Source organism: Malus sylvestris, chromosome 10 (genome assembly GCF_916048215.2).
Source record: "Malus sylvestris chromosome 10, drMalSylv7.2, whole genome shotgun sequence".
Classification (NCBI taxonomy): domain Eukaryota; kingdom Viridiplantae; phylum Streptophyta; class Magnoliopsida; order Rosales; family Rosaceae; genus Malus; species Malus sylvestris.
In genome coordinates, this window is record NC_062269.1 from 36,624,020 (window position 1) to 36,648,910 (window position 24,891).

At 42.1% G+C, this 24,891-nt stretch overlaps 2 protein-coding genes and 2 long non-coding RNA genes across 4 annotated transcripts; 3 read left to right on the top strand and 1 right to left on the bottom strand.

The window, feature by feature from the left end:
* Positions 1-935: 935 nt before the first annotated feature.
* Positions 936-10,071, top strand: LOC126585619 (uncharacterized). The gene is made up of 2 exons (XM_050250085.1): positions 936-2,369; positions 10,058-10,071. The coding sequence occupies exons 1-2, from the start codon at positions 1,760-1,762 to the stop codon at positions 10,063-10,065; spliced, it is 618 nt and encodes a 205-aa protein (XP_050106042.1). The 5' UTR covers positions 936-1,759; the 3' UTR covers positions 10,066-10,071.
* LOC126585625 (uncharacterized) lies at positions 4,265-6,184 on the bottom strand. The gene is made up of 2 exons (XR_007610598.1): positions 5,318-6,184; positions 4,265-4,674 (listed from the first exon to the last, which is right to left on the bottom strand). It is a non-coding gene; the product is annotated as an uncharacterized LOC126585625 (long non-coding RNA).
* A 10,307-nt stretch (positions 10,072-20,378) lies between the features above and the next one.
* Positions 20,379-23,209, top strand: LOC126585603 (pentatricopeptide repeat-containing protein At1g09900-like). The gene has a single exon (XM_050250060.1). The coding sequence runs from the start codon at positions 20,446-20,448 to the stop codon at positions 22,975-22,977; it is 2,532 nt and encodes an 843-aa protein (XP_050106017.1). The 5' UTR covers positions 20,379-20,445; the 3' UTR covers positions 22,978-23,209.
* A 119-nt stretch (positions 23,210-23,328) lies between these two features.
* On the top strand, positions 23,329-24,152 carry LOC126585626 (uncharacterized). The gene is made up of 2 exons (XR_007610599.1): positions 23,329-23,471; positions 23,581-24,152. It is a non-coding gene; the product is annotated as an uncharacterized LOC126585626 (long non-coding RNA).
* The last annotated feature ends 739 nt before the right edge of the window (positions 24,153-24,891 follow it).

Sequence of the window (24,891 nt, forward strand, 5' to 3'; positions counted from 1 at the left end):
ACTGTGGGTGCAGTGGAATAAATGAAACAAGACACAAAATTTACGAGGTTCCTCTACAGTCAGTGTGACTGGAGTACGTCCTCGGGGCAGCAATGGTGCTTTCATTATAATTTGAAATAATAGGAGTACAAAGATAACTCTCTCTATTATCTCCTCTCATCTTCCTCTATTTTCTCTCTTCCTCTTCCTTCTCTCTCTTCCTCTTCCTTCCTTCCTCTCTTTCCTTCCCGTGAACTCCTCTCATTCATCTATCTATTCTTCCTTTATATAAACAAAAGAAAGCACTATTCACTTTACAAATTTTCCACAAATGAATAGTGAAAATACTGTGCATAAATAGTAACAAACTATTCATGTGGACCATCCACATAATATTTACAACATTCCCCCTTGGATGGCCACAAGTCTTCGATTAACTCGTTAAAATCTTGATCTGTCTTGGATGCTCCCCCTGATGAGTATCTCCCCCTGATGAGTATCTCTCCCTGATTACAAATCATTTAGGTTGATCGTTGATTGTTCTGCTTTAGTCTCTTAGTAAGAAGAGTTGCTAAAAGAGTTGCTTTACTTATTGTTAACTTTCCACAGCCTTTTTCTTGAACTGGGTTGTAGGACTTTCTGCTAGACTAGCATCGAAGATCGGAATTTACTCCTTTTATCTGGAGCGGAATTTGATTCAAAAGTGGTGGACACTTGATCTTGAATCGGACTTGTGATTTCTTCAAGGACTTCGGGGCTTGATCTTGAATGAAATTGTACCGTGAAGAGCTTCTTCGACTTTGTCGGGGATGAATCAGCACGTGTTGGTTGCGCTTGTCTCCACATGCTCCAATGTATCATTTTCACTTTCCTTACTTGCTCCCCTTGCTTAAGTAGTATTTTCACTGCTTCCCCCCCCATGCATATGTGGCATCTTCTCTTGTAGGATTTGTCCCCTGGTGCAGAAGTGGAATGCAAACCTTTGCATTTGGATGGTTCATCACTTCTTGGTGACTGGAGACCCAACTCCAACCGTTGAAGATGACTACTCGAGAGCAATACTAGGTAAGCAATCAGGAAAGGTTCCAGGCAATCGGTTCCTTACCGGGAGTTTGAGTGGAGGTTCCGACATATTGCTTTCCTTATCCTTGTCTTTGCAGGCAAGAACATGGACAAAGGAAAGGACAGGGAGATTGCATGATATGAGATAATCTTGCTCTGGTCCCTGAAGATATGTGATAATCTTGCTCTGGTGTGACATGTTTGAAGATGTATTCTCGGAGAGGAAGAAAACTGAGTATTTCGAGATGCTATGTTGAAGATGCATTCTCGGAGATGAGGAAGAGTTAGGTATTCTTGCAGTGTTGCGAGTCTGCCTTGTTATGGAGAACAGATGTCGACATATATAGAGATTTCTCAATAGCAAGTGGTGGTGCTGTGCTTTTACTCTTGTCAGCAACTGTGGTGTAAATAGAACAGTAAGATTTACGCGTTTTCAACTTTGTCAGAGATCTTTGACAAAGTTGCACGCGATATCTGAAAAGCTGAGATTACGTCTGAAAAATGCCAACGAATTTTATTCAGGAAAATCTGGCTTTTGAAATTCGGAGAGCGGTGCCTCATCGATCTTTGAACAAGTGGCTCTGCTGCCTCTTCTTTTATAGAGACATCAATTGTGTTCAAGAGTATGCTCAGAAAGTTGCTGCTTGTAGAAATTTCCCCTATCTTGCACCTTTGAAATTTTATTTGACCTCTGTTTTTCCTTCATCATTTCTGAAAAATGACTTGCCCATCTAACATTTGCTTAGATTTGAGTCTTAGGAGTGATACAGACGAGCAGCGTCAGGATAATATATGGCGCCCGTCCTTCTTATCTTCTAATGGTCCTCTTACGGTTGGGGACTCTATGATGAAGAATAACATAACCGCTACTGTGGTAGCTAGGAATCTTCTCACTCCAAGGGATAACAAGATCCTTTCAGAACGGTCTGAAGAGTCGGCCGTTCAAGACTCATTGGCTCTCAGTGTTCAGTGTGCTGGCTCTGTGTCCAATATGGGCCAACGCCTACTTGCTCAAACTCGCCAAGTTGAATCATTGATGGCGGAAGTGGCAAGTCTTAAACAAGAGATCAGAGGGCTTAAGCACGAGAATAGGGCGTTACACGTGCTTGCAAATAGTTACTCTACGAGCATGAAAAGAAAGCTCGTCCAACTGCAGGAATCCGAAAGTCGGATTCAAAGTGATCACCAGAGGTTCGTTGCTAGATTCCGAAAGCAACTGATGCCTTCCCCTTCTGGTGTTTTGCTAAGTACTGGGGTGCCACATGATCAATCTCCAGTGCCTCCCCCTTCTGGGGTACTTCCGAGTACTGAGGCTTCACATGAGCAACCTTTGTGAAGGCTCCATCCTGTTTGTTTGTTTTAACTCATGTGTATGTATATATCTGTAATTTCTTGGAGATATTAATAAATAAGCTTTATTTCATTCAATGTATTGTGCCAAATACAATAAAGCATATACTTCACTAAGATGTGGTACTTCTGGACCAAATATTAATTTATCTTTACCCTCACGAAGATAAATGATTATTCTTAGTGTCTTCATCATATGAGTATTCAACTCATAATCTTCAAACCATATGGTTCTTTTAATATCATAAATATCATGGATAAGATTCGTGTTGGTAGATTGTTCGATCTGCAGCTCGAGACAATAATTCCTTCAACACTTTATAATTTTTTCTAGACTCTTCAGGAGTCCCAATTTAATATCATCAACTCTTCAAGAGTTATAATTTAATGTTATTGACTCTTGCAAGAGATTTTAGTATGTTGCAACAATATCATAATGATAGTACTCACTAAGGCAATTTATATCATCCATTGGTATTGAGTACATATTTTATGTTTTACCCTTCAGAGGCTTACTTCAAGCAATTTGAATCCTTCAAGGGTTTTCTACACTTCATGACACATTTTCCTTTGGAATTTATACAGAGCAATTTGCTCCCATGTATACTTGAGGGATTTACTTATGGAAATATAATGTGGGCGACTCACAACCCTTCGTATATAATTCTCCATTCATATGAACTCGTTTACAACCTTGTGTCATATCATGTAAGTGTATTACACTATATTACAAATGCCCATATATAACCTCCTTGGTTTAACATTCTTTGGCTATTTGTATTGTATTCAAATATATATAGGTTCATTTGCCCACGTTCTTACAAAATTTGTAATGGAATTGCCTTTCTCCATTTTGGCCAATAATTTTTCTTTTGTCGACAAACAAAAGAACGTGACTCAATATTAACACAGCTCATTGATGAATTTAGTAGCTACTTGTAAAAACCAAAATTACCATTGGTTATCATCAATCCGTGATCCCATATTCTCATGTGCATGCGCATGCATAAAAGCTTTTCATTTCTTTGGATATCCATTGCCTCTTCAAGGGCATGACGCTATCTCTTCCAGGATAGTCATAATTGAGAGAATGTGGATCATAACCTCCTCTTGAGTGTTATAGAGCTTGGATTTTAATCTCCACTTCCGGGAGTTGAGTCATTGGAACCTATATGTCTATTATGCTTCATGTATGAGACATCAACATTCCCATGTCTGTGGATTGTCCTATCTGGGACGTGTATCCATGCGGTGACTGTCATGCTTCTGGCATGCAACAGTTATGCTTCGGGAATGCAATAGTTCAGTAGTGCCATATTATTCTTCTTTCGAATAACTGAACCTTTTGAGTCTAAAAATCTGCCATGCTTCAGGCGTGCAACAGATAAATCATTTACTGTCTCATTATTTTATCCAACTGAGACATCAATTCTTGTAGGCACATCTGCAGTAAGTATATATGATTTCATCACTTTCGTTGCATCATTCAATTATTCATATTTCATTTTCTCATTGATTGCTTCGTGAATCAAAATAAGACAAATTCTCTTCGTTCTTCTGGAACGGTCTTTTCTCATCATTCTTTTGGAATGATATTTTCTCATCGTTCTTCTGGAACGATATTATTTTCTCCCCCTAATGGCAGGAAAATTGTCTTATCAAAATGACAGTATGCAAACCATGCGGTAAACATATCCCCAATCAAGAATTCCAAATATTGAATGATAGATGGTATTCAACATCAATGCCTAATCTGCAATGATGCCTCATTTCAGTACGTTGTGGTAGTCTTACAGGCACATAGACAACACAACCAAAAACTCGTAAATGTATAATGTTTGGTTGGTTCCCAAACCCGAGTTGTACTGAGAAGTATTGATGGTTGATAACATATCTCAACCGAATTAATAATGCATCATGTAAAGTTTACATGTCCCCATGTAGAAAATTGGCAATTTCGTTTTCATGAGCAGAGCGCGGGAAATCAATTTCATTCGCTTAATAAAGGCTTCTGCTAAACCATTTTGAGTATGGACATAAGGAACTTCTGGTCCTTATTTAATAGTCTGTAAACTGAGACTCTTATGGCTTTTATTACAATTAAGTTAAGGCACTGCGGCACTTCAAACTAATGGTACTCATCTAGGAACATCATGTCCTGATCTTCAGGATCAATGGACTTCATGCCAGATCCTTTTGTATGATGGAACTTCGGGTCCAATCATTTTATATGATGAGGATCAAGAAACTGCAGGTTCTGATCTGATCAAGGAACTTCAGGTCCTGTATATACTCATAGTAACAAAAGATAAGTACAATAAATAAATTAAAGCAATAGATGGTAATTCCAGCCATAATGAATAAATTGCATTTAAGTAAATAAAGTTTGTGACAAGGGCTTTAATTCAGCACCATCAAAACTTAAAGCAATAGGCGGTAAAACCGTCCATGGTAAATAAATTGCTTTAAAGTAAATAAAGCTTGTGACAAGGGCTTTGATTCAGCACCATTCACATAAATATCAAAGCTTTAAAGCAAAGGGTAATAATTCTACCCACTATAAATAAATTGCTTTAAATAAATAGAACTTGTGACATGGGCTTTAAACCAACACCATGCACATAAATATGCCAAAACAGAAAATACAATGATTAAGTCCTCATGTTTTGCTTTTTCATTTTCTTGGTCTGCCACTTCTTTTGTTTCATCTCTTTTATTTTTATTATTATTTCACAGTTCGAAGTCATTTTGGTTACTCAGTAAATAATAGTAACAATAAGTTCCAATTGGTGTTCCTCCTCTGGTGAGTTTCGAAAAAGTCGAAACGGTTCCCATAAGTTTTGGAGTCAAGAGTGTCTGCAACTTATGAGAAGATCTAACCGTTAGTTTTAATTCAAAATTTAGTATGATATGGATAAGAGGATACCAAACAACTTTCGTGAAGAAACAATTTCGATTTGAGCTATCGAAATGGCGTTTTGGTACTCATAAGGTGGCTGCCCAGTTTTCTGCGGAAATTGGAAACTGGTTTGGTATTTCAGACATCTGCCACGATTGCACCGTTAACATTTTCTGAAATTTTGATATGTTGTAGATACTGAGCAGACGAACAACTTTCAAGAAGAAAGTATTTCAATCCGAGGTCCGCAAGTTAGAGTTCCGAGGCTATTTACATGGCTGTCAAATTCTTTACGAATTTTGAGTATGTACTCTTTTGCTTCTGCAAATGATGATATACAGTCATACAACAATATATATAGTTGCTTCAAGTAAATCAATTGTACAGAGATTTGAAGATGAAATGAAAATTGTTTCTTATCTGTGAGATTCCAGCTGAAGGAGGTGAACAGGATTTGTGGCGTTGTGCTTTCCACTGACATGAGAGCTTCTCGTGCTGATAACGTGTTGTAAAATCGACTGTGGGTGCAGTGGAATAAATGAAACAAGACACAAAATTTACGAGGTTCCTCTACAGTCAGTGTGACTGGAGTACGTCCTCGGGGCAGCAATGGTGCTTTCATTATAATTTGAAATAATAGGAGTACAAAGATAACTCTCTCTATTATCTCCTCTCATCTTCCTCTATTTTCTCTCTTCCTCTTCCTTCTCTCTCTTCCTCTTCCTTCCTTCCTCTCTTTCCTTCCCGTGAACTCCTCTCATTCATCTATCTATTCTTCCTTTATATAAACAAAAGAAAGCACTATTCACTTTACAAATTTTCCACAAATGAATAGTGAAAATACTGTGCATAAATAGTAACAAACTATTCATGTGGACCATCCACATAATATTTACAACATTGAAAACTTTGAGTTTTAATGATAAGGACAAAATAAAGGGTAAAGTGAATAGTACCAGGATTGACTTTTTAGTGTAAAAATGTGATTTTTCGTTAAAGTGAACAGTATCAGGTGCTTTTCGTTAAAGTTCCCTAAAAAAAATGATAAATTAATGTGATAACAAGAGAAATTTTTTATATTAAATTTCAACAAACTAAGAAAGTCACAACTAAAATCGATTTTTATATTGTAATTAAAATTATTTTTATATGTATGGTTTAAAGATCCTCGAATGTCACTTCTGTAACTCAGTCATCCTCTTTTTCTTTTTTTTTTCTTTTTTTTAATACTTTAGAAAACAGGAATAGTGGGTTGTAAAAACTTTTAGGGCAGTTTGATGAGTCGGATAAAATAGATTGTGTACTTGTAATCCATGTCGAGCAACGAGTTACAAAATTATTATGTAAACATGGAAATTTCTGCGATGAACGAGACAAGAACACGTGTACAAAATAATATTTGTATTGATGATTTAGGGGTTACAATCTCTTCTACAAATTTAACCTCTGATTCTATCTTTGTAATGGGTGGATTTGATGTTGTTGATCCAAAGGGCCGTCGGGCTTGATCTTGGGATAAACAGTTGTGCGGATTTGTTGACGTCGTTGATCCAAAGGGCCGTCGGGGCTTGATCTAGGGATGAACGAATGATGAATGATGAACACTTTATTCAAGGGCCGTGGGGGAGGGCTTGATCTTGAATTAGTGGAAGTTCTTCAAGGACCGTTGGGGCTTGCTTTTGAATGAGGATTTGACGAAGAACGAAGAGAGCTTTCTTGATCCTTCGGGATTTGCTTGGGAGCTTTGGAGTTTCAAGGCTTCAAGGTTGAGGTGTAAGGTGAATTGGTTATGAATTGGTGTCTAAAATGAATGCCTTGGCCTCCTATTTATAGAATTCCAAAACTTGATTTTTTGGATTTAAATAATTAGATGAAATAAATCATTTCTGCCAGGTGTTGACACATGTCCTGTTTGATGACTTTTCCGATTTATTTTGATTTTTCGTTTAGTCACATGCTATGTGTAAAATTTATGTGACACATAAACATTGAAATTTTAATTATTGATCAACATTTATTTTACCGAAATTTCGATGTCTACAAATGCCCCCACTTCAAGGCGCGTCGTATACATGTGCTTGTCATGTGTAGAAGATGCGTTTTGAAGTCCCTTATTGCAGATGTTGATCCAATGGCTGTTGAGGCTTGATCTTGAACTGGGTTGGTAATTTCTTCAAGGGCCGTTGGGGCTTGATCTTGAACTGGTTCGGAGGATTTTCTGGTTTCCTCCAATTGTTGACTTTCCACATGCTTATTCTTGAACTGGGTTGGGTGGTTTCCTCCAACTGTTGACTTTCGACAGGCTATTCATGAATTGGGCTGGAGGGTTTTCTGGTTTCCTCCAAAGGACTTTCCACAGACTTAATCTTGAACTGGATTTGATTCAAGGGTGGTGGCCACTTGATCTTGAATCGGACTTGTGATTTCTTTAAGGGCCGTCGAGGCTTGATCTCGAACTTAAACATGACCACAAGCAGTTTCAGGACATGCATGCTTTGAAAGATCAAGGAAGTTCGCAGCATTTTCATATGAACCCTGAGCAGTTTGGTCAACGATATGATCTTCAAGATTGATGGGCTCTTCTTCCAGTTGGTGACTTGATCTTTAAGGATTATCGAGACTTTGCTCTTTGGCGATAGTGCCAGTGAAAGATTGTTGAAGCTTATCGAGCTCTTTGATTATAGCAACGATGGCAGGCTTGGATTTGACTTAGACCATTCCGTCTGGATTATGCAGTTCTGCCGAGAAGGGTGTTCTGCCATAATGATTTGTTCTGGCTCATCGTGCTGCGTTTTTCTTTGCTTGTTTCTTTCGCCTAGCCGAAGTGGTGCGCAACCTTTTGCCTTTAAATGGTCCTTCAGAGCATCACTTTTCAGCCACTCATCCATGCTTGGCAGCTTCAGTGTAAAGAGCCAACACCATATCAACTGTTTTGAAATATTTGCAGAGGAAATTCGAGATCCGTCAACAGTTGAAGATCAGTACTCGAGAGCAACGCTAGGTAAGCAACCAGGCAAAGGTTCCGGGCAATCAGTTCCTGATCGGACGTTTAATTTCAGGTTCCGACTGATTGCTTCCTTTCTCATTGTTCTGCAGGCAAGAACAAGGGCAAAGGAAAAGATAGGGAAAAAGCATGATATGAGATACCTTTGCTTTCAACCCCGATGATATGAGATACTTTTGCTTTTGAAGAAGTAGCGGATGATCAGCACATGTATTTGTTGAGCTTGTCTCCACATGCTTCGATGCATCATTTTCACTCGCCTCTTCTGTTCTCCCGGCAGATGTGGTATCTTCTCTAGAAGTATAAGATGTTGAGATAATGGGTACTTCGAGAGCAGTGCTAGGTGAACAATCAGGAAAGGTTCCAAGCAGTCGGTTCCTTACCAGGAGCTTTAGTGGAGGTTCCGACATATTGCTTTCTTTATCCTTGTCTTTGTAGGTAAGAATAAGGACAAATGAAAGGAAATGGAGAAAGCATGTTATGAGATACTCTTGCTCTCAACCCCAGTGATATGAGATACCTTTGCTCCGGTGTGACTTGGTTGAAGAGGCGTTTCCAGGGAGGAAGAAAACTGAGTGTGTCAAGAGGTTTTAGTTGGAGATGTATTCTTGGTAAGGAAGAAGAGTTAGGCGTTTGTATTTTCAGGGAGGAAGAAAACTTAGTTTTGGTTGCGAATGCATTCGGCAAGGAAGAAGAGAAGTTGGATATGTGTCTTGCTATAGAGGATGGAGGTCGAATTATATGGTGAGCTCTCAACAGCAAGTGGTAGGGTGGATGTGGCCTTGTCTCCCATGCTTTGTCGGCCAAAAGTCGGGTAGGTGGGTATGATGGACTCCACACGTTTTCAACTTTGTTAGTGATCTCTGGCAAAGTTGCACGTGATAGCCGAAAGCTGAAACTGCGTCTGAAAAGTGTTGACGGATTTTACGCAGGAAAATCTGGGTTTTGAAATTCGAAGAGCGGTGTCTCTTCGATTTTTTTTTTTGAACAAGTGGTTGTGTTGCCTCTTCTTTTTAAAGAGGTGTCAATCGTTTTCAACCTGCACACTTTGAAGATTGCCCGCCTTTGAAAATTGTCTTTGCTGTATTTCTGAGATTTTTACTCACTCCAACCCTTTTCTTTTACCATCTTTTTGGAAATGGCTAACCCATCTAATATTTGTTTAGATTTGAGTCTCAGCAATGATGCAGGTGCACCGCGTCAGGGTAATATATGGCGCCCGTCCTTCTCATCTTCTAATGGCCCTCTTACAGTTGAAGACTCTGTAATGAGGGATGCAGCAACGGCTACGGTTGTAGCTAGGAACCTTATCACTCTTAAAGATAATAAGATACTTTCACGACGGTCCGATGAATTAGTTGTTCGAGAGTCCCAGGCTCTCAGTGTCCAGTGTGCGAACTCTGTTTCCAACATAGGCCAACGCTTACTTGTTCGAACTCGCCAGATTGAATCATTGACAGCCGAGGTGGTAGGTCTTAATCAAGTGATCAGACAGCTGAAGCACGAGAATAGAGAGTTGCACGTGCTTGCAAATAATTATTCGACGAACATGAAGAGGAAGCTTGATCAGTTGCTGGACTCCGAAGGTCGGATTCAAAGTGACAATCGGAGATTTGTGGATGTATTCCAGAGGCACCTTTTGCCTTCGTCATCTGGAGTTCGACCAAGTATTGCGGCCCCGAATAATCCATCACCAGTGCCTCCCTCTTCCAGGGTTCCGCCGAGTACTAAGGCTTCAAGTACTGAGGCTTCATATAAGTGACATTTGTGAAGGCTTCCTTTTTTTTTTTTTTTTTTTGCGCACTTGTAATTTCTTAGAGATATCAATGGACATGCTTTATTCTATTCAGTATGTTGTGCTAAAACGTATATCTGACTAAGATGTGTTACTCCTTTTTTTATTTTTTTTTATTTTTTATTTAGATGGTGCCTGATGCACACTATTCTTTTACCCCCTATTATGTCTCCACCACCCTTTTCACCTTTTTATTTTTATTTTTTTATTTTTTTTTATTTTTTTTATTAGACGCAAACCTTCTTCCTTTCAATCATTATGTCTCCACCATTTTTCACTTTTTTTTTTAATGACGGAAACCTTTTTTCCATTCAATCATTATGTCTCCACCAATTTTTTTTTATTTTTTATTTTTTTTTAGATGGTGCCTGATGCATCCATTTCTCCATTCTTGACTTGCTAATAGTAGCATGCATCATGACCTGTATTTCTTGCTTATTATCATTTCCTTTGGATGGTGCTTGTTAATCACTTCTTTTCTTTGCTTTCGGTGGTGCTGGCATCCATTTCTCCATTCTTGACTTGCTTGCTTATTATCATTTCCTTTGGATGGTGCTTGTCAATCACTTCTTTTCTTTGCTTTCGGTGATGCTGGCACAATCATTACTTCTCATTCTGGTTTTCTTTTCCAAGCACAGGTGGTCATTTGCACAGTCACTATTATTTGCACAGTCACGGACCTGCGTTTTGAATAGCCACATCATTTCATTTGCTTCTCCGGGGACCTTTATATATATATATAGGATTGCTCATTTGCTTGTACACTCATTATACAGCTTCAACCATTGCGTTGCTTGCTGCCTTGTATCGCCACTACACCATTGTCTAGCAATCCTGCGCTGCTGCTTTTACTTTGTGAGTCACAAAAGTATATACATATATATATATATACCGAAAGCTGCTGTTGTAGTTTGCTTTATCACCGTGCATACATACATATATGTAATATAATGTGCTTTGCCCTCTGCAATTCCTTCATGCTGCTTTTACTTGGTGAGTCACATGTGTGTGTGTGTGTATATATATATGTCTTTTGAGCCGTGCATACCATTTTCATCTTTTGAGCCATGCATATATGTATATATATATTTGTCCCATCACCATCACCATTTGCGTCTTTTCAAGCCATATATATATATATATATATATGGAAGTTGATCGTCCCGTGACCATCTCCATTCCGTGCACTTGTCCCATCACCAAACCGTGCACACATATGTCTATATATATATATATATATAACATAATATAATGTGTTTTTTTTTTTTACACAATGTGTGTGTCCCCACTGATGGATTTCTTTGTTTGTAAAGTCAGGAATCTTTAATCTTGAGAAGGCAGAGCTTGACGCCAGGATCTTCGCGAAGCTTTTAGAGCCGTGGTAGCAGGCCGTGGGTGTGCTTGTGCAAGAGACTGCAACGAGGTTTCGCTGTGTAGTGCCTTTTGACCACAGTTTTCCCTCGGTGGCGCGCTGCCGTGTGGTGCTGTGCAAGAGATTGCAACGAGGTTTCGTTGTGTAGTGCCTTTTGACCACAGTTTTCTCTTGGCGGTAACGTCGATATGCGGTGCAAGAAACTGCTTGCGTAATCGCTGCGGGTTTACGTAGTGCGATTGCGTAGCATTTTGGTTTCCTTTGCCATTGTAGCGTGCCTTGAAGGACCATCCTGTAGCTGCCATCTTTGTCGTGCTGCTCAAGTTTTGTGGCTGATTTGCGGTCATGGTATTTTTCAAATGTTTTAGGAACAACACCATCACCATTCTTGCGAAGGAAGGCGATTCACAAGATGAGGGAACAACGTTGAAGCTTTACCCGCCACTAACTGGTCCTAAGACGCTTGCTTTTCTTGTGAAAGACAATTCCATGCATATTAAGTCATGGTCTTCTAAAGTATCTTGGGAGGTGGTAGACACTGTTCAACCAAATACGAAGAAAAAGGCGTGCACATTGAGGGTTCTTATTTTGAACCATTCGCACCATGCTCGTGACCATCATCCGGCCTCGTTTAAGCTTCTTGGTGATCACATTCGCAGCGGAGCCATGGCTTGGAATGGTACCCTGTCGACTACTGGAGAAGCCGTCTTTGATGAGTTTTATTGGGAGTGGCTTGAAGATGTCCTAAGCCGATCTAAAGATGTGCTTACTAAAGCGGGCTTTTACCACGCTGTGTACGCATCTTTGTTTAGTTATGATCGTCACCCTTCCATCATTCGTGCGTTCTTTGAGCATTGGTGTTTAGCGACCAACACACTTCACACGGTACAAGGGGAGATGTCAATTTCACTTTGGGATCTTCACAGGATAGGAGACTTGCCAATCCAAGGTAAGTTTTATGACGAGGTCGTTCCCAGCGCGGAGGAACTTTCTCTTTGCAATAGCCGAAGATTGCCTGCGAGTTGCCGCTGTTTGTTTTGGGCGTATCACAAGCTTTTCCAGGACGCTCAAGGTAAATCAGGCGTGAGGATTTCCTCATGGATCCGATTTTGGTACTGGGAGGCCATGAGGTATAAGAAGTCTTTGAACAAAAATGGCCGTAACAAGACCACTACGCCAAAGGGAGACTCAGACCCGTCTGGTGTTGTTGGCTCAACCAGGCGCTGCTCTTCTGACGAGTTGAGAGCGTTTGAGGATCTTGGCATAGCATCAGAGCATGTGGAGGAGTCTTACTTAGCTGCTTTCTTAGCTTGCTGGCTTTGTAAGTTTGTTTTCCCAACAGGCGACGTCAACTTAATTCGTCCTGGAGTTTTCAAAATTGCTAGCAAGATGGCTGCAGGTGAGTCTTTTAGCCTTGCTATTCCGGTTTTAGCCAACATTTACAATGGCTTGAGCATTGTTTCGAACTCGGCAAGCACTGAAGATCGTGCTGCGGTGCTTCCCTACCACTATGTGTATGGTTGGTTCGGTGAATATTTTGGCACTCACTTTTCTTTGACGACTCTAGACAAGTCAAGGCCTTCTTCATCGACTGCAGCCAAGATGGGGCCTTTGATGGCGAAGTATTCTGGCGTGCTCTCCGCGAAGAGCCTTGATGATTTGCAGGCACGAGCGCTATTTGAAAGTTATGAAGATTTGAGGATGGACCCCCTAGCGAGAGTTGGCTCGGTGCGGCGAGGCATCGTAGATAACTCGTATCTCCGCTCGTCAGACTTGTCTTATCTTATAAGTCTTCGTTCGGGGTTTGTTTCTTTGCGCCAAGAAGACCGATGCATTGTTCAGCCATATAGTCCCCACCGTTTCAGCAGGCAATTTGGTTTTGTCCAAAACTTGCCAGGCAAACTGAAGGAAAAGAACCAATCAGCATCCTTGCAAGCCGTGTATATGCATTGGGAGTCTTGTACCCATGCATGTACAAATGTTGTTATCACGCTGCCAGCCAATGACAAGTTCAAGAGTAATCCAGTGACCCGCGTTTATGCTCATTGGTGGTCAAAGGTATATTATAAGAACTTGGGGATGGCAAGTGGTACCAATTCTTCTCACTCGGGCAATGATATGTCGAGAGAGGGCTGTCATGTGGTTCCTATGCAAGTGGTAGCTCTTGATTGCACCAGTGTGGCTCCCTTACAAGATAGACCTGTAGCTTTAGCTTCTCAACGCCCATGCTTGTCTCCTCGACATCCAAATGCTTCTGAAGAGGCGGGAGATGAAGTTAACTTGCATGAAGATGGATTTATTTTGCAACAGCGTCAACAAGTTTCAAACAAGCGACCACTTGAGGATGCTCAGGTTGACAGTGATGTCAATTTTCGTCATAAGAGGAAAGAAGTGTTTAGACCTCCTCTACTCGATGACCGTGTGCCATTTGAGAAAGATGTACGTACTTTATTTTCTCTCGTGATTTCTTATGCTTTCATCATTTTAGCTTTCGTTTCTAACATCTTTCCTTGTCTTCTTTAGGTTGGGCCTTCTTGTTCTTTTGATTTGGCAACTGCAGATGTTTATTCCTATACGGAGATGCTATTTACGGGCGAACTACCTACAGACAGGGAGATCGGGGATCCGCCTGGTGCAGAGCTTGTTCCAAATCCGTCGAACTTCCCAAGTTTGCCATGTGTAGGTGAAGGTATGCAAGAACCCGTCATGCGTCCAACACATTTGCCAGCTAGCTCTGAGATCTCTTTGAGAGGGCCGAACCTTAGCGGTCCTGAGCAAGTCATCCATCGCATCAGTCTTGGTGCGGCAATGGATATCAAGAGCCATATAGAGAAGATGATTTCTAAATGCCCGTTGGAAGACTTTACGTTGCTCAATGAGGATTTGTCGAAGTTTCTTTCTGTGATTGACAACCTTAAAGTTGATTCTTCATCCTTGAAGATCAAGATTGCCGAACTTATGGCCGCATCGACTGAGTATTCTTCCTTGCGTGCTATTTCCTTGGAGAAGTTGAGTCCAGATGTTAGAGCTCATCAGCTAGCAACAATAAACTCGTCACTGGCTCAAGTCCAGTCTTTTCAGCAAGCTGCTTCGGGAAATTATCAAGTTACAGATACTTTTTTAACTTTTGTCCAAGAGCGTCTAGATGCGTTGGCGAGAGAGCGAGATCAGTTGGTAATCGAAGCATCGCAACTTGAAAGTGTTCTCGCGGAGCAGGGAACTACACTTTCTCAGTACCAGGAGGAGATTTCACGCCTAGAACGAGAGAAATGCATGACGGAGTTGCCCATCTTGTCTCCCACCGAGGCAGAGACTTTGAAGACTTTGGAAGGCTTACTTGAAGATCGTCTTCGTAGTTTTGGGGACATAGTTTTCAAGTAGTATCTTCTGTTTTTTTTTTTCGGCAAAAATCCTGCCTACGTCCCTGGAGAGATATTGTTCTTCACTATGAGAATAACAGTACAAGTACACATGAGTTAAATCGACATAACCCAATCCCAAATCCCCTGTACACCCACTCATAGAATTTTTCTAAGAGCCTCACTCTACCCCAAGAGTTCTTTCACTAGAATACTTTTCACTCTAGCTCTCTTGATTTTCTCTCACCCATGCCCATGCTTTCTCATGGGAGAGCCGAATGCTCTCCCCCTTGAATGCTCTATGATGCTTACCCTCTCACTCGGTAAGCCCTTTTCACTTATAACAACAAAAGAAAACCACCTTTGAAAATGCCACAAATCAAGGGCTAGACATGATGATGTCTCCCTTTTTCTTTGTCCCTTTCTTTAGCCAAAAGTAGATGTCTCCCTTTTCCTTTGTCCCTTTCTTTAGCCGAAAGTAGCTAGCACTCCACATGGTTGAGATGAAATTGTTGCCAACTCAAAATTATATGAGCCAATCACAACAATCTCCACCTTGGCGAATACACCATGCAAAAATCCTTGCACCCATCACCAAAGCTCATTGACCTTACGTACCAGCATACACACCATGAATCAACCTCATTGGTCCTGTTCCGATTCAGTCACTGCCAATGCATATGCAGCTGCTGCAAGCTAAAAAAATCACCATTTAGCTTCAGATAGGATCTCGACACATCCTCGTCTCCTCCAGCAGGTTTTCCTCCTCTTCATTGTCTGCAACCTGGAAACTCGTCAGCGCGCCCGTTTCCAGCAACAACCCATCGAGCCAGACAAAATTCCCACACTTCCTCCTACCTCAGGACCATCTGATCACCTGTGAATCCTATAGCTCCACCTGCTGCAAAACCCCTGCAACACTCGAGACTAAACATCACCAGGAGAAGTGTTGTTTCGAGCACCTAGAGGGCATACTCGAAGTCTTCCTCCACAAACTTGCTATAACCCGGCCTTGTACCGTAGCACTGTGGATCCTTGCCTCCGAAACCGGATCTGAACCTGTTGTCTCTCTCAGATCCTCTTTCCAATTTTCTTTCACGATTCCAACCTTGAACAACTAAAGCAGTCTTGTGCCCACCATCATTCATGGTCATCTTTTTTTGTGTATCATTTCACACCAAAGAAGCTTGCACCTGCTCCAAACTTGCTGTATCTTTCCATGCAGTCAAGTTTCACAAGGTTCTCGTACGAATATGAAAGTGAGGTAAGAAGAAATAGGCCTTTGTCTTCTTCCTCAACATCAACTTTCGCAGTTGATCTAAGCATCCATGAACACGGCTTTCATTTCTTCAGGCTTCCATTACTCTCTTTTACCAAGAGTAAAACCGTCTCTCCCATTAAACTGCTCAACTGAAAATTTTATGGTGAACAACAAATCTGGACCTCCAACGAATCTCTGATACCAATTGTTGTGCCTTGGCCCGTTTATCAGTGCGGAAACGAGATTCAGATTACAACCTCACCAAATCACACTCAGTTGAACAGAATAAAATACAAGAAATAAAGACACCGAGAAATTTACGAGCACAAGCACACCATCGTTCTTGTTTGAAGACGGCATGACTTCTCCTTCTTGCTTCTTAGGCATGGCTTGCCACTCCTGTTTTTTAGGTGTTGCTTTACCCATGGTTTTGATCTCTTTTGGAAGAGCTTCAGGCACCATGTCTTCATCCATGTAGAACTTGGCGTCTGCGAAATGTGATTCGACTTCGGTGAATGGTTTAGTGTCGTCATAGATCACCTTCACTCTTTCTCGGTAGAATTTTAAGCATTGGTGAAGGGTGGACGGTACTACTCCATTCGCATGGATCCAAGGCCTTCCTAAGAGCAAGCCGTAGGAAGTTCCTGCATCAATCACGTGGAATATCGTGCTTGACTTGAGTTCACCAATAGTCATCTCCACTCGGATCATGCCCATCACTCTTTGTCCTCCTTGATTAAAACCTTGGATTAGTAGACGACTTAGGGACAGTTCATCTGCCTTGATGCCGATTGTATTCATTGTTGACTTTGGCATGATGTTGATGGCTGATCCACCGTCCACAAGCATGTGGTTGACTTTGTGCTCCCTTACGTACCCAGAGACGAAGAGATGACGGTTGTGAGGCTTGGATCCTAGCAGTAAGTCTTCGTCGGTGAAGTGGATTGCGTCCTCGATAGCACAGCATGTGGCACATTCATGTGGCCAAAGCTTCAAGCCTTCGTCTTTGCCTTCTTGTGCTTCGTGGTCATTGGGACTTTCCAAGACCGCTGCTAATGCTCTTCACATCTTATTTGGCAATCGTAGCGCTTCCTCAATGCTAAAGTATGTTGGCAGACCTTCTTCGAGCGTGAGAGTTTTTTCTCCCTCAATGGTGATATCTTTGCCTTTTGAAGGTTCTTTCATTTCTACTTCGACCATGTGGCATGCAGCGATAGTGCACTGCTGGAAGAAGTCATTCGGGAAGTACTCGTGCAAGGAGATAGGAATGCGTGGCTCTTGCTCCATAAGTTCCCCAGCATACGTTGGCTTATCAACTTTTACATTTCTTTTGGGCTTCCTACTGTTGCGGCGACGATGCTTTCTCACTTGTTCCACCTTTGGTCTTGTGGCTTGTGGTTTTGGTTTCCTTATTTTTTTGTAGGTCACCAATGTCCATCCTTCTTCATCCTCGGTATGTGCATCATGTTCGTTTGCCCCCGGCGATGGTTGTGCAGAAGGTACCGTGCAACTTGAGCATTGATAGGAACGGTCAAGTGTTGTTTGGAAAGGTACGGGATCGAAAGATCCAAATGCAATTGTAGTAGTATGTGTTGCGGCCGTGTCTTCGAGGTCGAGCTCGATTCGCCCTTGTTGTGCTAGCTTCATGATGAGCTCTTTGAGGACGAAACACTTACCCACAGGATGGCTCACGATTCGATGGTACTTGCAGTATTTAGGATCGTTTATGCGATTCATTTCTTCAGGCCGCTTGCATTCGGGTAGCTTGATTACCTTCTTTTCTAGCAAGTCGTCTAACATTGCATCCATGTCTGAGTCAGGAAAAGGGTACACCTTCTGCTTCAATTCCCTTAAGGTGCTTTTGTACCTTTCTTGGGTGCGAGGAGGCTCACATCTCTTTATCTCCTTTGCTTTGGTTTTGGATGAGATCTTGATAGGCGCGGAGGCGATCTTGACGGGCGCAGTGTTGACGGTGAACGCTTCCTTGGGGGGCTTCTTCCAAGTCTTGTCTACATTTGAGGAGAACACCTTATCCTTCTTGAAGTCGGTGATCGGCTTTTTCTTCCCGTGATGGGCAATACTTAGCTCCATGTCGTGGGCACGGGTGGCTAACTCTTCAAATGTCCGTGGTTTGATGCCTTGAAGGATATAGTGTAACCCCCATTGCATGCCTTGGACGCACATCTCGATCGAAGAGATCTCTGAGAGCCTGTCCTTGCAGTCGAGGCTTAGATTGCGCAATCGGTTGATGTCGTCCACGATTGGCTCATCCCTCCATTGTTTTGTGCTTGTCAGCTCTAGCATGCTCACGGTGCGGCGGGTGCTGTAGAAGCGGTTGAGGAATTCATTTTCCAATTGCTCCCAACTGTTGATGGACTCAGGCTCTAGGTCCGTGTACCACTCAAAGGCATTTCCTTTCAGCGAGCGTACAAACTGCTTAGCGAGGTAATCTCCTTCTGTCCCCGCGTTGTTGCAAGTCTCAATGAAATGGGCGACGTGTTGCTTCGGGTTTCCCTTTCCATCGAACTGCATGAACTTTGGTGGCTGATAACCCCTTGGCATCTTCAACGCATCAATTTTCTTGGAGTAGGGTTTTGAGTATAGTACGGAGTCATGTGAACTTCCTTCGTACTGTGCCTTGATGGTGCTGGCGATCATCTCTTGCAGTTGTTGGATAGAAAGAGATCCCATGAGTACCTCTGTTTGGCCTGGCTCCGGCTTCACATCGATTTTCTCCACCAGAGGCTTTTCATCCTCGTCGTTTTCCTTCTTTACTGAACCATCCCCTTGCTCGATTTTCACGTTGGGCTTTACATCTAGTTGGTTGACGAGTGCGGCGATTTACTGGTCTTTTTCTTCCACAATCCGTGTTAGCCTTGCGATCGCTTCATTCATATAAGCCAGCTGCTCATCAATTGAAGTCGCTCCAGTAGTCATGACTTGCATGGCTGAATTGCTGCTTGAGTCGGCATCGGAAAGCATGAAACCAGAGTACTTCCTTGGGCTTTCCTTCCTTGGCGCCCTTAACGAGGCCAGGGTGATCACAGGTTCGTGCCTCAGGTGCTCTTGTTCCTTCGGCGGAGTTGATGCAGGGGTGGAAGAGGCGGCAGAAAGAGCTCTTGCCTTGCTTTGAGTTATGACGCCCGAAGTGACACTGCCTGCGGTGATGACGCTCTTGTTCCTTGCATTGGTTGCGAGAACAACTTGAGCCTTCTTTGATGCCATTTGTGCTTTTTGCGGAGTCAAAGATAGAGATGAGAGGTAGAGATGGTCCCACCGGGCGTGCCAAATTTGTAAACACGAAAATTCCTGCGATGAACGAGACAAGAACACGTGTACAAAATAATATTTGTATTGATGATTTAGGGGTTACAATCTCTTCTACAAATTTAGCCTCTGATTCTATCTTTGTAATGGGTGGATTTGATGTTGTTAATCCAAAGGGCCGTCGGGGCTTGATCTTGGGATAAACAGTTGTGCGGATTTGTTGACGTCGTTGATCCAAAGGGCCGTCGGGGCTTGATCTAGAGATGAACGAATGATGAATGATGAACACTTTATTCAAGGGCCGTGAGGGAGGGCTTGATCTTGAATTAGTGGAAGTTCTTCAAGGACCGTTGGGGCTTGCTTTTGAATGAGGATTTGACAAAGAACGAAGAGAGCTTTCTTGATCCTTCGGGATTTGCTTGGGAGCTTTGGAGTTTCAAAGCTTCAAGGTTGAGGTGTAAGGTGAATTGGTTATGAATTGGTGTCTAAAATGAATGCCTTGGCCTCCTATTTATAGAATTCCAAAACTTGATTTTTTGGATTTAAATAATTAGATGAAATAAATCATTTCTGCCAGGTGTTGACACATGTCCTGTTTGATGACTTTTCCGATTTATTTTGATTTTTCGTTTAGTCACATGCTATGTGTAAAATTTATGTGACACATAAACGTTGAAATTTTAATTATTGATCAACATTTATTTTACCGAAATTTCGATGTCTACACCTTGTTACCTTGGATTTGAAATCTCAAATAGTATCTCAACCGTAATGTTGTTTACTCACATCAAATGGTAATAAAGATTCAAATCCATTTTAATTGATTATATCGCATCCTAATCTGCCCGCTAAATATGCCTTTAAGGGGAAACGTAAAACGATATGGGCTCAAAAGAATATGGATATTGCTGTGGACGGGCCTGGGTTGAGAGTGAGACAATAGCCCACCATCGATACGCCGTCGTCCCGCCCACCCACGCGGCTGTTCCTCCTCCTGCACAATAAACACCCAAACGAAAACACCATTTCTACTCATTAATCTCGAATTGTTTCCATTCATATTTTCTTCACATTTCAGAGCTTCTGCAGCAACTGCAATGCTCTCTGGTCGTAGCCGTTGCGTTAGAACTGTTGTAACTCGCGTCGGACCTCATAACTCTACTACCGGAAAGGCGCTTGCCTGTGAGCCCACTAGCCATTTTCCTGGGCACCCATTGATCTTCGCCGAGCTCGCTGCATTTTTCTCATCGTTTTCCTCGAGAAACTCCGACCCAGGTTCTGGTTTTAGCTCTGAATTCAAAGCTCGTTCTTTTGATATTGATGGTTTGGGAGATTCAAGTAATGGGTATGATAGAGCTAGGAAAATGGGTTCTGAAAATTTCGGGGATTTGAGTCTCTTAGGGAGTAGGAAGAATGGTTGCGATAATGATCAGAGCAAAAAGTTTGGTATTTTTTATGACATTGAAGGGTCTGACGGTGGAGAAGAAGAGAGTAGCGGTGATGAGGATGATGACGGTGGTGGTGGTGGTGATGGGGATTTAACGGTGTTGGATTCGTCGAATCGGGTTCACGAAAAAGGCGAAAACTTTAGGAGAGTTGATGGATATGAAGAGGAATTCAGGCATCCATTGGTGAGAGAGGTTTGTAGGTTAATTGAGTTTAGGTCAGGTTGGAGCCCTAAGCTTGAAGGGGAATTAAAGAACTTGTTAAGAAGCTTGAAGCCGAGGCAAGTTTGCGCCGTGTTGAAGTCTCAGAGTGATGAGAGAGTTGCTTTGAAGTTTTTCTATTGGGCTGATAGGCAGTGGAGGTATAAGCATCGCCCAGTTGTGTACTATGCAATGCTTGAGGTGTTAAGCAAGACTAAGTTGTGTCAAGGTGCTAAGAGGGTTCTCCGTCTTATGGCACGTAGAGGAATTGAGCGTAGCCCTGAAGCTTTTGGTTGTGTGATGGTGTCTTATAGCAGGGCGGGCAAGTTGAGGCATGCCCTGCGTGTGCTGACATTGATGCAGAAGGCCGGAGTTGAGCTTAATGTGTCAATGTGCAACACTGCAATTCATGTTTTGGTGATGGGGAATAAGTTGGAGAAGGCTTTGAGGGTGTTGGAAAGGATGCAACTTGTTGGAATTACACCAGATGTTGTCACCTATAATTGCTTGATAAAGGGGTATTGTGATGTGCATCGCGTCCAGGATGCATTGGAGCTGATTGATGAAATGCCGAAAAGAGGGTGCGCGCCGGATAAAGTTAGTTACTATACTGTGATGGGTTTCCTCTGTAAGGAGAATAGGGTCGAAGAAGTGAGGGGATTGATGGAGAAGATGATTAAGGACAGTGGATTGTTACCGGACCAGGTCACTTATAATAATCTTGTCCATGTGCTTTCTAAGCACGGTTATGGAGATGAGGCTCTTGAGTTTTTAAGGGAAGCTGAAGAGAGGGGACTTAGGTTTGATAAGGTTGGGTATAGTGCAATAGTTCATTCATTCTGTAAGGACGGTAGGATTGATAAGGCAAAAGAAATTGTGAATGAAATGTTCTCAAAAGGTTGCACTCCGGATGTTGTAACATACACTGCTGTTCTTGATGGGTATTGCCGGCTTGGGAAGGTGGATCAAGCTAAAAAGATGCTTCAACACATGTACAAGCATGGTTGCAGGCCTAATACCGTATCATATACAGCCTTATTAAACGGGCTTTGTCGTAGTCAAAACTCATTAGAGGCAAGAGAGATGATGAAAGTGAGTGAGGAAGAATGGTGGACTCCGAATGCCATCACTTATAGTGTTGTGATGCATGGGTTCCGTAGGGAAGGGAAATTAGTTGAGGCTTGTGATATCGTCAGAGAGATGGTTAATATGGGTTTTTTCCCAAACCCAGTTGAAATTAATTTACTAATTCAGTCTCTTTGCCGAGAAGGGAAGATAACTGAGGCTAAACGTTTCATGGAGGAGTGTCTAAGTAAGGGATGTGCAGTTAATGTTATAAATTTTACAACTGTGATTCATGGATATTGTCAAAAGGATGACTTGGACGCTGCTTTGTCATTGCTTGATGACATGTATCTGAGCAACAAACACCCAGACACGGTCACTTATACAACAGTGATCCATGCGTTGGGAAAGAATGGTCGAATACAAGAGGCGACCGAACTTATGAAGAAGATGCTGGGTAAAGGGTTGGATCCGACTCCAGTAACATACAGGACAGTCATCCACTGGTATTGTCAAATGGGTAAGGTTGACGAGTTATTACAATTATTGGAGAAGATGTTCTTAAGACAAAATTGCAAAACAGCATATAATCAAGTGATTGAGAAGCTTTGTAGTTTTGGGAACCTTGAGGAGGCTGATAAACTATTAGGTAAGGTGTTGAGAACAGCTTCTAGAGTCGATGCTAAGACGTGCCATTCTCTTATGGGTGGTTACTTAAGAAAAGGGGATCCTCTGTCAGCATACAAAGTGGCTTGTCGAATGTTCAACCGGAATCTTATTCCTGATTTAAAGTTATGTGAGAAGGTGACCAAGAGACTGATGTTAGATGGAAACTCCAAAGAGGCAGACAACCTAATGTTACGTTTTGTTGAGCGTGGATGCATATCAAACCAACATCAGGAACATTTGCAAAGCTAAAGAGAACCGTTCTGAGATCAGACTGCAAAAAGTATCGTTTCTCTCCATACAGCATCATCTGCTGCTGATGTTCTCTCATGAAGGGCTTTAGTATGGTAGGGCCTTCTTATCTTTATTGGTTTCTCAATCGTATATTGTCTCCGTGTTTTCCTAGCATTCTTCTCTATCTGGAGAATGTGAACTTATCTTGCATATTCATGAAATGTAATAGAGTATGGCCTTGGATAGGGAAGTCGTTTACTTGACCCCGGTGAACAAGTCAAGAGAGGCGTATGCACTAACCATAGAGCCTCTGTGTCCCTTATGCAATCGCAGTAAGAAAACTAAATCCACAATTTTGTGGCCCTCGCAAGAGTGGAGCTACATGTATCTTCCACAGCTGGTGCTTTCAGAGACGTGCTTTTGTGAGCTTTCGGTGAATGGCTTCGTTTGAGTGTTTAATTTACTCTGAATAACTTCGAGCACCTAGCAAATAGAAACTACAAGTGTAACAGGTGCAGGCCTAGTCTTTTAAACGAGTGCTTGAATTATTATTGCGCCAAAATGTGTGGTACTTCAATGTTTGGAAACAAAGGAAGCTTATGTGGCTAAAAGTTGATGCAGATCTTCTTTTCCAGTGAATGGAATATGAGATTCCACAAGAAATGGAACCAAACTTCTCATAATGGTGCAACTCCTAAGAGCTGATTAGCGGAGATTAGGCGACTTAATTTTGAAGAGGGATCCGTTGATTTTTCTGTCTCGATCAATCCAAAAGGGTTTCCCGGCTGCAACAGAATGGTTTCTTCTTTACTGTGACCTATCTCATTATTGAATATCGACATTCAGTGCAACTATGTTGTGGGGCTTCACTTTTGCATTATTTGAAGAGATAAAACAATGTCTGCTTGACAGCCCATCCGCTGCCAAAGATTCTACTGTTGCATGCATCAGCAGCTTAGTATCTCATTCAGCTCTGTGAGTAGCCTTTGTTTACTGCTGCTGCGTATTCTTAAACTTCTGCAGCATTACCATGTTGATTAGTGCATTATTTGAGCTACCTGTCGAAACTTGTGGAACTAAAACACTGGCTTTGCGTTTAGTTTCTGCCCGCGTCGTCTCCTGCCATGTAAAATATCTGAGACTCAGTTCTTTCTTGTTGGAAGTATGCCTGTCTTGTGGATTCTGTTGTGAAACGTGTCCGGTCTTTACCGTATATTTGTCCCTAAGAATGCACAAACGTTTGTTTCGTAGTATGTAGTATGACACACCCCGATCCTAAAATCAGGGCGTGCTAGTATCAGAGCCTAACCCTGGCCGTGGTGTGCCGACGAGGACATCGGGTCCCTAAGGGGGTGGATTGTAACATCCCACATCGCCCAGGGGAGTGATCCTTAAATGTATATTCCCATCCCTAACAGCACGAGGCCTTTTGGGAGCTCACTGGCTTCGGGTTCTGTAGGAACTCCGAAGTTAAGCGAGAAGGAGACCAGAGCACTCCCAAGATGGGTGATCCACTGGGAAGTTGCTCGTGAGTTCCCAAAAACAAAACGGTGAGGGAATGGTAAGCCCAAAGCGGACAATATCGTGCTACGGTGGTGGAGCGGGCACGGGATGTGGTGGAACCCGGGTCGGGATGTGACATAGTATGTAGTATGTACTGCCTTGATTTGGTATATATTTTCATTCAGTTCCTTGGATGCTGCTTGCATCGGGGAACAAGTTACTGCTTACGGAAGAAAAAGTCCATATGTTACATGCATAATGCATAAAATCATCAGAGCGTAGCTTTTGGTTTTTTCGGGTTTTTCCAACGTAACAGTCAGTAATCGCGTGTGCACTACGTCTGCACCAGTACGTTTGCTTCTTCTTCCTCCTTTTTCTGGAGATGTTTTTCTTGGATTGATGAATTTACTTTCGTTGATGTTTCATATT